The 12,500-nt window shown below is 41.9% G+C and overlaps 1 protein-coding gene across 1 annotated transcript in view; it reads right to left on the bottom strand.

Moving 5' to 3' along the window:
- Nucleotides 1–12,500, bottom strand: part of trim67 (tripartite motif containing 67) — a gene marked incomplete at both ends in the record, with an annotated part of 62,760 nt that overhangs the window by 22,936 nt on the left and 27,324 nt on the right. Inside the window, 2 exons of the mRNA XM_080791015.1 lie at nt 8,235–8,357; nt 8,621–8,716. Coding sequence (XP_080647141.1) covers nt 8,235–8,357; nt 8,621–8,716 — 219 coding nt within the window. The remainder of the gene's footprint in view (nt 1–8,234; nt 8,358–8,620; nt 8,717–12,500) is intronic.

Raw genomic sequence — 12,500 nt, 5'->3', positions numbered from 1 at the left:
CAACTAGAGACACAGTGAGTGGAGATCTAGATTCAGTCTGGACTGTGCAAGCATGCACGGTGCAGGCGTGCACGGTGCAGGCGTGCACGGTGCAGGCGTGCACTCTCACAAAGTTCTCAATGTAACTCTAAAGACAACTGTATGACAGGCTGTCATGAATAAATTCATATTAAAAATATGATAAATTCAGGCTGTCATTGACAGCCTGAATTCATCACCCACACATTACTCACTGGGACCCTGAGCTCTGGTGGTGAGTCACTGCTCTGTAACACCAATCCAGTAAAAAAGAAAGGACCATAATATGACAATGAAAAGAAATCTCTAGACTCACTGTGCTCAGTGTCATAAATCTGCCAGTTCTACCTAGTCTATCTATACCATCCCAACAGTCTTCATAGTGTGTGACCAGAGTGTGGCAAAACGGTGCAAAAATAGAGAAAATCTATCGTGGAGATGCGGTGTGTTGTGTGTACGACATGGATTTCTGAACAAATTACATCTACGCAAAAAAGCCGCATTGAAGTTCAGGAGACTTCGGGAAAAAAAGCAATTCTCCTGAATGCTGCTTTCCGATACGGTACGGCATGGAAAGGAGAGGAGAGGCATTTGCATTTCTTTCACCATCAGTAAACGCTGCATTCGTTGGTCTGGAGGAGAGGGCAGTTGTTTTACAGACGGGTAAAAGGGGCAGTTGTTTTACAGACGGGTAAAAGGGGGCAGGGTAGGTATACCCTCACAAAAACATGCAGTAATCCTGGTCTCTAAACTGCCTCCCCCTGGCCAGCTGGGGCGCCTGATGGAGGGGAAAGGAACTGGTTGCAATAACGTGTTCCTTCCACGCGCTACGACGTCCAACCAGGGAAACCCCCCCCCTGTCAGGTGTAAAGGAGCAACTTGGACACTCAGGCATGAAGGAAGCATGAGTTCAAGTCCGTTGCTCTCCCCAGGTTGGCGGAGGGTGTGTAGAGCCCAGGATCACAGTAGATGATTGACACAGGTGGTGAAAAATGGGTTACAAAATCGTGGGATAAAATATATGTCACCCATTCTTGAGATAAGGGACAAAACCTTTTTCAAACTGGATTTTTTTTTTTTTTAAGATACATTCAAATCAAATAGATGTATTTGTAGACACAGGTCTCAACTACCAATCTTGAGAAGGAACAGGTTTTTCGCGTAACATTTCTTTCTAAAATGGGACATTTATGCACTTAATACCTGATTCATGTCAACTCCGTCAGACACACTAAAATCCCTTTTAATTGAATTTTATCATTTCAACAATAATATAAAGTCCTCAGTTATCTTATAATGGCTTTCAGTAATCAAGTTAAGTAATACAAATCTTTTAATATTATTTTGTTCCAATATCACACTATTATGAAATATCCAATTTCTCAAAACCGTCATTTCAACCTTTATTTTCAATATTATAACATGAAAACCATGTAAAAAAAAAAAAAAATCATCATTACGTATCATTTCAGTTGGTGTTTCAATACATAAGCACAAAAGATTTGACAGCAAATTTTCTATTTCTTTGGAAATTAACAAAAACATCACGGGACGAACGTCTGACGGAGTTGACGAACATCTGACGGAGTTGACAAGTTTAACTGATTTAGGTTCTAGACCACCTAGGATCTTGATTCTGGTGACTAATCCCACATTTTCAAGGATGAGGAATACAGTGGTACTATTTAGATTTGCCCTGTGAACATGGCAGCCATTTTTCAAAATGGCCGCCAACTTTCTGTTATTTCCCAATAACTCAAGTTCTACACCACCTAGGATCTTGATTCTGGTGACTAATCATACATTTTCAAGGATGTGGGATACATTGGTACTATTTAGATTTGTCCTGTGACCATGGTAGACATTTTTCAAAATGGCCGCCAACTTTCTGTTATTTCCCAATAACTCAAGTTCTACACCACCTAGGATCTTGATTCTGGTGACTAATCATACATTTTCAAGGGTGAGGAATACAGTTGTACTATTTAGATTTATCCTGTGACCATGGATGGTAGACATTTTCAAAAATGGTGGACCTGCTATTATTTTACCAATTTACTCAGGGAATATTATCAGAATAATATAAAATCTGTGAATACATTTCTTACCAAGAATTTTCTTCACCAATGTTTGTAAAGGTGTCTACTAACATATCCCACATTGGTTTCTATTTGACCACCCTAGGGGCATGTTTGACAGCTGCTGAAAGTTGGGTACCATCAACAACCAATATAAGGCTAAATGTTCTAAATTTCATTATGCTTTAAGTAGCATGTGGCATGTCAAACTAGGGGCTTTTCATGATTCTGGATCCATTCCAAGCATTAGTTTTGCACAAAAAACACTACGTTGGCTAAAAACGGCCATAGCCACATGTCGGCACCTTTGGGCAAGTGGCTATGGCCAAACTAGGGGGTCTATGGCCAAACTAGGGGTCAAACTCCTTGGGCTAAATTCGGTGAGGTGAACAGTGAGCAGTGAACAGTGAGGGAAAGACTGAAGACAGAAGATTTGGCTTCAGGACCATCAGGCAGGATGTGCAGACACTGAAGGCATCAGTGTCTTTCTCTGTGTCCCCAGCATGTCAACCAAAGCAATGTTACCAAATCAAAGGAGCCTTCACCTCATGTCACCTGGGGCTGGGTGAGCAATCGTATCCTGTATCTAAACTCACAACTAAATACAGACACTTGGCCAGACTGCCGTTTGAAAGGGTCAAACCCCTCATCCTGATTGGGGAAGACCACCCCACCTAATCACACCAACCGAAGAAGTGAGGTTGGGGCCTCCAGGTGGGCCAGCAGCCATCTGCACAAGACTGGGCTGGACCCTGCAGGAAAGCAATCTCCAGCCAAGACAATGTAAGTTGACTATAACAGAGCCCCAGAACACAGAGCTCAGGAGAAGGATGGAGAAACACTGGCAGGAGGCCACCAAGATACAATGCCCCAGAGACCCAGAGTGTGCCACCACTGGCAGTAAGGAGATCAACTGCTGCAGCAAAGATGTCATGAAAGGCAAGTCTCCACCAAAAAAAACCCTGAACCTAATCGGGGTGTCAAGAGACCAAAGTTTCTCCCCCACAGTTCCCTGCAGTGGCCAGTGAAGTCAAACTGTGCATCTGTACCTGAAAGGGGCAAGTCAAAGGCCAGAAAGCCCACCTCCTTTTAATGTCCTGTCAGTAGAAACTCAACCTGCACCTGAAATAAGCCCTTACCTCTCCCAGAGAAAGTTCATCCTTGAAAATGTAATGATTAGTCGCCAGAATCAAGATCCTTGGTGGTCTAAAACTTGAGTTATTGGTAAAATAACAGCAGGTTGGTGGTCATTTTGAAAAACAATGGCTGCCATGGTCACAGGACAAATCTAAATAGTACCACTGTATTTCTCATCTTTTAAAATGTATGATTAGTCGCCAAAATCAAGATCCTAGGTGGTCTAAAACTTGAGTTATTGTAAAATAACAGCAGGTGGCGGCCATTTTGGAAAAAAAAATGGCTGCTATGGTCACAGGACAAATCTAAATATTACCAATGTACCCCACATCCTTGAAAATGTATGATTAGTCACCAGAATCAAGATCCTAGGTGGTGTAGAACTTGAGTTATTGTAAAATAACAGCAGGTGGCGGCCATTTTGAAAAATGGCTGCCATGGTCACAGGGAAAGTCTAAATTGTACCACTGTATCCCACATCCTTGAAAATGAGGTCTTAGTCACCAGAATCAAGATCCTAGGTGGTGTAGAACTTGAGTTATTGTAAAATAACATCAGGTGGCGGCTCTTTTGTAATATGGCTGCCATGGTCACCACGAGACAAATCTGTGATGGCCCCATAGCCAAAAATGTTCCTTAAGGCAGTGTTTCCCAACCTGTGCTACGGGGAGCTATGGTGCTCCTCTTGATGTCTCCAAGTGTTCCGCCTGATTTTAACTAAATTAACACTATCCCTCCCCCGAAAGCAAAAGCTATTGAGCTGCAGGCTTCCTATTGTTGCGTCGTTGTTGTCACACGTCTAACCATTAGACATGCGATAACTACAACACGGAACAATAGACTCTAACGACCCTCGGCCATTGAAATGTTAATGCTTAGATGCATGCAGAAGACGCTACATTTCGCTCCCTCCAGAAAGACTGGAGCGCGCAGAGTGCATATGCACGTAGACGGCAGACACACACAGTCCCGACCCAAACACTGAGGAGGTAAAGTAAACGTGACGTTGTTGTGATTAAACATAATGTGCCACGAAAAATAGCTGTCCAAAATAGCTTTCCATAGATGTCCAAACATGATCGCCTCGTTCGGCCAACAAAATATATCTCCCTCCCTTCACAGAAGCGCAGCGATGCCTGATTTATTCTTCGTCGTACACGTGTTATGCTTGCATGCTGAAAATGGCTGATCTACAAGCTCACAGCGCGTTGCGGACGCAACGCGTTGTGAGCTTGTCGATCAGCTATTTTCAGCATGTGGAAATAAGCAGGCTGTGAGAACTGAGACCCTTCACAATAAAAGCATGCAGCATTCACAAGTTGGCTCATAATAAAGAAAGGAAAAGGATTAGGTGGCATTCATATGAGCAATTTTTTTGAAACTGAGGCTCTGTCTCTGTCCTTTTCTTTCTCTTTGAAGTTATTTGATGAGTGCTGTCATGTGTGTTTTTAAAAGTATATTTACTTTTACGTTTTACTATATATTTAATATATATATATTTAATATATATATATATATTTAATATATATATATATTTAATATATATATATATGTATATATATATATATATATATATACACCCCCCCCCCCCCTAGGTGTTCCCCGAGATTTTAGGGCTATGAAAAGTGTTCCCTGGGACAAAAAAGGTTGGGAAACACTGCCTTAAGGCATGCTCTAACTGTGTGCCAAATTAGAATACTGCCCATTATTCAAAAACAATAATTTTATTGTTTTAGGAACACTTTTGTCAACTCCGTCAGATACACGTCAACTCCGTCAGACACAAAATCTGACGGAGTTGACGTCTGACGGAGTTGACAAAATGGCATTTGTTTTCATCTTAACCCTCTTTAGTACAATGTAGCCATTTTGTTTTTGCTTAATTTTGTTAGCTAAACCTAACCCCTAAACTAAAATAATAAACATTATTTTGGAATTCTTAACAAAGATCATAATAATGTCCTGACGGAGTTGACATGTAAAAGCTGTGACCACATTGTTATCAACATTGTTTGTTTAAAATATCAAACAATTGAATGCTTGTCAGACCAGGTACTCCACTGTTGCAACAAATATAAATGGGACTTGGAAAAGGAGTCTTCAGGCTAAATCTGTCGACAATATTTTCTGATTAATTTAAGACTTTTAAAAAAACCTGACGGAGTTGACGGAGACGTGGGACGAACATTTGATATGAGATATTTAATAGAAAATATAAATTAAAATTAACTGTGTATATTATTTGCTATGTTGTTGACAATCTACTTTAATTTAGTATGTATATTTATGTGATTGTGACAGTATTAGACACTTTTTTGGCAGTTTGAAATTGTGGCCACTTGCTGGGGACAGGCTAAATACAGGCCTTTTTGGGTACAGGGCCTGCTTTTAACTAATTCAGATGGAATATGAAAACAATTATAATGAAATTAAGGGCATAATAATACACAACTGTATTACACTTAACTTTGCAAGTGCTTTTATTTTTATGAATTAATTTATTTTTTACATAAAATAAGGCTCTTATGTGTGGGACATGTTTTTTCCACTTTTGTCCCTCATCTCAAGAATGAGTGATATATAAAAAAAAATGTTGATGTCTATGTGTGTGCACGTCCCCTGGAACCGTGCACGCTCTCTACACCTGGTCCCTCCCTCCCTCCCCCCCTCCTCCAATATCTCCAGGCCGAGAATATACAGTAATCCTGCTTCATGCCTTTAATGACAACAGAACAGCTGTCCTCTGGGCCTGAGTCCAGCTCCACCACCCCACCCCCATACCACCAAGCAGACGGTCAGTGGGTCGGCTGGCTGGCAGGCAGGCAGCAGCACGTGGGCAGACAGCCATGTGAGCTCATGGGGGCTCCCCCCTCCCTCCCTCCCAGGCACACAGATAAGGACAGACCTATAGCCCATTCTGACCTGAGATCAGATTCTAAAAATGTCTTTATACATCCTGACAGTTTTCCATTCTGACCTGAGATCAGATTCTGAAAAATGTTCTTCTACATCCTGACAGTTTTCCATTCTGACCTGAGATCAGATTCTAAAAATGTTCTTCTACAATCCTGACAGTTTTCTGGAAAAAGCTATGTTTCTATATGTCAGTCGTTCTTACCTACAAGACCTACAAGCTCGTAGCGCGCCACTCGGTGGCGCGCTATGAGCTTGTAGATCTGATATTTTTTCAATAGCTAAAGCATAACGTGATGCTATAACGCCAAAAGGGGTTCCCGCGCAAAATGGGCTAGTAGCTAGAGAGAGAGAGCCAGCTAGGCTGGCAGAGATGGAAAGCGCGATAGACGCTTGTATAGAGGGCGGCGCTTTGGAAGAATGATTGTCTGACTGGGAGAGAGAATTGTTTTTTTCTTTTTCTTTTTAAAGCTCAGCAACATGCTGAGTATAGATTCAGTATAGTGGTGGGAGAGAGAGAGAGAGAGAGAGAGAGAGAGACAGATAAACAGCTTGATAAACACGTGTACGAAGTGATGAACAGAAAGAAGATGGAGATTAGAGAGATATAGCGAGAGCTGCAGAAGTAGAACGTAGTATCCGTCGAGCGGCAGCCGTGTAACTTCGGTGTCGAGCGGCGATAGTGAGAGACGATTCGTTTACACCGCAGTGACATGAGAAATGGTGTCCTAATGTCCCCCCCCCCACGCACGCACGCACACACACACACACGCACGCTAGCGCTGCTTCCTAAACAATAAGGGCCTTTCTCGGCCCAAACCCTTCTCCCTTTGTTTATATTGTGTTTGGTTTCCAAGATGGCCGCAGCACCTAGGAGGGGGTGGGGCGGAGGTGAGCGGGTGGGGTCGACATATGCCCTTACTGGGCTGCATTCAAGACACCTGCCTTGTGTCTGACACCTTGCCTTGTGTCTGACACCTGACTTGTGTCTGACACCTGCCTTGTGTCTGACACCTGCCTTGTGTCTGAACACCTGCCTTGTGTCTGACACCTGACTTGTGTCTGACACCTGACTTGTGTCTGACACCTGCCTTGTGTCTGAACACCTGACTTGTGTCTGACACCTGACTTGTGTCTGACACCTGCCTTGTGTCTGACACCTTGCCTTGTGTCTGACACCTGACTTGTGTCTGAACACAGCTTTGATGGATGTGTTCTGCCCCCCCCCCTCCCCCCCATCAAACAAAAATGTTTATGGGCTTGAGTGGCCATTAAACACAGACACAAGACAAACTGTCTAGAAGTTCCTACTTCTTTTTTTTACTAATATCTTTTTTTATCCCACGATTTTGTAACCCATTTTTCACCCCTGTGTCAATTATCTAATAGTGACCCTGGGCTCTACACACCCTCCGCCAACCTGGGGAGAGGAACGGACTTGAACTCATGCTTCCTTCATGCCTGAGTGTCCAAGTTGCTCCTTTACACCTGACAGGGGGGGGGGGGGGGGGGGGGTTCCTACTTCTAATTCAAGACACCTGAAAGAAAATCCTACAAATTGCATGAGCTCACCTTCTGCTTGTATTCATGAGCTCACCTTCTGCTTGTATTCCTGAGCTCACCTTCTGCTTGTATTCATGAGCTCACCTTCTGCTTGTATTCATGAGCTCACCTTCTGCTTGTATTCCTTCATGAGCTCACCTTCTGCTTGTATTCATGAGCTCACCTTCTGCTTGTATTCATGAGCTCACCTTCTGCTTGTATTCATGAGCTCACCTTCTGCTTGTATTCATGAGCTCACCTTCTGCTTGTATTCCTTCATGAGCTCACCTTCTGCTTGTATTCATGAGCTCACCTTCTGCTTGTATTCCTTCATGAGCTCACCTTCTGCTTGTATTCATGAGCTCACCTTCTGCTTGTATTCATGAGCTCACCTTCTGCTTGTATTCATGAGCTCACCTTCTGCTTGTATTCTTGAGCTCACCTTCTGCTTGTATTCATGAGCTCACCTTCTGCTTGTATTCATGAGCTCACCTTCTGCTTGTATTCCTTCATGAGCTCACCTTCTGCTTGTATTCATGAGCTCACCTTCTGCTTGTATTCCTTCTCCTTGGTGACCTTGGTGAGGATCTTGGCTTTCTGTCTGGTCAGCGCTTCAATCAGGGAGTCACACTGGGCGACCAGACACGCCTCCAACTCCACGCCATTCTCCTGCAGCAGGGCACAGACGCACGCACGCACACACGCACACACACTTCAAGTTAGCTTTTGAGATTAAAAGAAGTGAACCCCTCTCTCTCTCTCTCTCTCTCTCTCTCTCTCTCTCTCATTAGCAGGCAACTGCAGCACTCTCTCTCTGTTTCTGGCACAACAGCGCCCCTACTGGTATTCTCGTGCTCATTAACGTCACAGGCACACATAGACGGACACACACATTGCTGGTTGTAGGAGTGGTTGAACTGAGTGGTGCTCACCTGTATCTGCTGCAGCATGTTCTTCAGTTGGACCAGGAACTCCTTGGCATCCTTGGCTTTGTCGGAGACACCATTCAGAGCCTGGGAGAGCTGGCACTGGTGAGGAGAAAGAGGGAACAAAGTTTATATAGAATAAACACAAGAATAGCAGTAATAGTCACTATTGTACATTGTCCATTGACTCTACGGTTATGTAATCATTAGAGATGCCATTGACTCTACAGTTATGTCATCATTAGGGATGCCATTGACTCTACGGTTATGTCATCATTAGAGATGCCATTGACTCTACGGTTATGTCATCATTAGAGATGCCATTGACTCTACGGTTATGTCATCATTAGAGATGCCATTGACTCTACAGTTATGTCATCATTAGAGATGCCATTGACTCTACGGTTATGTCATCATTAGAGATGCCATTGACTCTACGGTTATGTCATCATTAGAGATGCCATTGACTCTACAGTTATGTCATCATTAGCATGATGCCATTGACTCTACAGTTATGTCATCATTAGAGATGCCATTGACTCTACGGTTATGTCATCATTAGAGATGCCATTGACTCTACGGTTATGTCATCATTAGCATGATGCCATTGACTCTACGGTTATGTCATCATTAGAGATGCCATTGACTCTACGGTTATGTCATCATTAGAGATGCCATTGACTCTACAGTTATGTCATCATTAGAGATGCCATTGACTCTACGGTTATGTCATCATTAGAGATGCCATTGACTCTACAGTTATGTCATCATTAGAGATGATGTCATTGACTCTATGGTTATGTCATCATTATAGATGCCATTGACTCTACGGTTATGTAATCATTAGAGATGCCATTGACTCTACGGTTATGTCATCATTAGAGATGCCATTGACTCTACGGTTATGTCATCATTAGAGATGCCATTGACTCTACGGTTATGTCATCATTAGAGATGCCATTGACTCTACGGTTATGTCATCATTAGAGATGCCATTGACTCTACGGTTATGTAATCATTAGAGATGCCATTGACTCTACAGTTATGTCATCATTAGAGATGATGTCATTGACTCTACGGTTATGTAATCATTAGAGATGCCATTGACTCTACGGTTATGTCATCATTAGAGATGCCATTGACTCTACGGTTATGTCATCATTAGAGATGCCATTGACTCTACGGTTATGTCATCATTAGAGATGCCATTGACTCTACGGTTATGTCATCATTAGAGATGCCATTGACTCTACGGTTATGTCATCATTAGAGATGCCATTGACTCTACGGTTATGTCATCATTAGAGATGCCATTGACTCTACGGTTATGTCATCATTAGAGATGCCATTGACTCTACGGTTATGTCATTAGAGATGCCATTGACTCTACAGTTATGTCATCATTAGAGATGCCATTGACTCTACAGTTATGTCATCATTAGAGATGATGTCATTGACTCTATGGTTATGTCATCATTATAGATGCCATTGACTCTACGGTTATGTCATCATTAGAGATGCCATTGACTCTACGGTTATGTCATCATTAGAGATGCCATTGACTCTACGGTTATGTCATCATTAGAGATGCCATTGACTCTACGGTTATGTCATCATTAGCATGATGCCATTGACTCTACGGTTATGTCATCATTAGAGATGCCATTGACTCTACGGTTATGTAATCATTAGAGATGCCATTGACTCTACAGTTATGTCATCATTAGAGATGCCATTGACTCTACCGTTATGTCATCATTAAGAGATGCCATTGACTCTACAGTTATGTCATCATTAGAGATGCCATTGACTCTACGGTTATGTCATCATTAGAGATGCCATTGACTCTACGGTTATGTCATCATTAGAGATGCCATTGACTCTACGGTTATGTCATCATTAGAGATGCCATTGACTCTACGGTTATGTAATCATTAAGAGATGCCATTGACTCTACAGTTATGTCATCATTAGAGATGCCATTGACTCTACGGTTATGTAATCATTATAGATGCCATTGACTCTACGGTTATGTCATCATTAGAGATGCCATTGACTCTACGGTTATGTCATCATTAGAGATGCCATTGACTCTACGGTTATGTCATCATTAGAGATGCCATTGACTCTACGGTTATGTCATCATTAGAGATGCCATTGACTCTACGGTTATGTAATCATTAAGAGATGCCATTGACTCTACAGTTATGTCATCATTAGAGATGCCATTGACTCTACGGTTATGTAATCATTATAGATGCCATTGACTCTACGGTTATGTCATCATTAGAGATGCCATTGACTCTACGGTTATGTAATCATTAGAGATGCCATTGACTCTACGGTTATGTCATCATTAGAGATGCCATTGACTCTACGGTTATGTCATCATTAGAGATGCCATTGACTCTACGGTTATGTCATCATTAGAGATGCCATTGACTCTACGGTTATGTAATCATTAAGAGATGCCATTGACTCTACAGTTATGTCATCATTAGAGATGCCATTGACTCTACGGTTATGTAATCATTATAGATGCCATTGACTCTACGGTTATGTCATCATTAGAGATGCCATTGACTCTACGGTTATGTAATCATTAGAGATGCCATTGACTCTACGGTTATGTCATCATTAGAGATGCCATTGACTCTACGGTTATGTCATCATTAGAGATGCCATTGACTCTACGGTTATGTCATCATTAGAGATGCCATTGACTCTACGGTTATGTAATCATTAAGAGATGCCATTGACTCTACAGTTATGTCATCATTAGAGATGCCATTGACTCTACGGTTATGTCATCATTAGAGATGCCATTGACTCTACGGTTATGTAATCATTAAGAGATGCCATTGACTCTACGGTTATGTCATCATTAGAGATGCCATTGACTCTACGGTTATGTCATCATTAGAGATGCCATTGACTCTACGGTTATGTAATCATTAGAGATGCCATTGACTCTACGGTTATGTCATCATTAGAGATGCCATTGACTCTACGGTTATGTCATCATTAGAGATGCCATTGACTCTACGGTTATGTAATCATTAAGAGATGCCATTGACTCTACAGTTATGTCATCATTAGAGATGCCATTGACTCTACGGTTATGTAATCATTAAGAGATGCCATTGACTCTACAGTTATGTCATCATTAGAGATGCCATTGACTCTACGGTTATGTCATCATTAGAGATGCCATTGACTCTACGGTTATGTCATCATTAGAGATGCCATTGACTCTACGGTTATGTCATCATTAGAGATGCCATTGACTCTACGGTTATGTCATCATTATAGATGCCATTGACTCTACGGTTATGTCATCATTAGAGATGATGTCATTGACTCTACGGTTATGTCATCATTAGAGATGCCATTGACTCTACGGTTATGTCATCATTAGAGATGCCATTGACTCTACGGTTATGTAATCATTAAGAGATGCCATTGACTCTACAGTTATGTCATCATTAGAGATGCCATTGACTCTACGGTTATGTCATCATTAGAGATGCCATTGACTCTACGGTTATGTCATCATTAGAGATGCCATTGACTCTACGGTTATGTCATCATTATAGATGCCATTGACTCTACGGTTATGTAATCATTAGAGATGCCATTGACTCTACGGTTATGTCATCATTAGAGATGATGTCATTGACTCTACGGTTATGTCATCATTAGAGATGCCATTGACTCTACAGTGATGTCATCATTCAAACCCTCGTGGGAACGAAGCTTAATCCTCAGCCTAAAGCAAAGTCATTCAGAACGACGTTCCATTGTTTTGATAATCCCGCTCTATAGGGATTATCTTTTTTAATCTTACTTAAAATTAAGACAAACCGCTGACGCTGAATGAAACGAC

The sequence above is a fragment of the Protomyctophum bolini genome (genome assembly GCF_963924005.1).
Source record: "Protomyctophum bolini genome assembly, chromosome: 19".
NCBI classification, from domain to species: Eukaryota; Metazoa; Chordata; class Actinopteri; order Myctophiformes; family Myctophidae; genus Protomyctophum; species Protomyctophum bolini.
The sequence above is the reverse complement of the archived record's forward strand: the minus strand, read 5'-3'. Positions and strand labels throughout refer to the sequence as shown.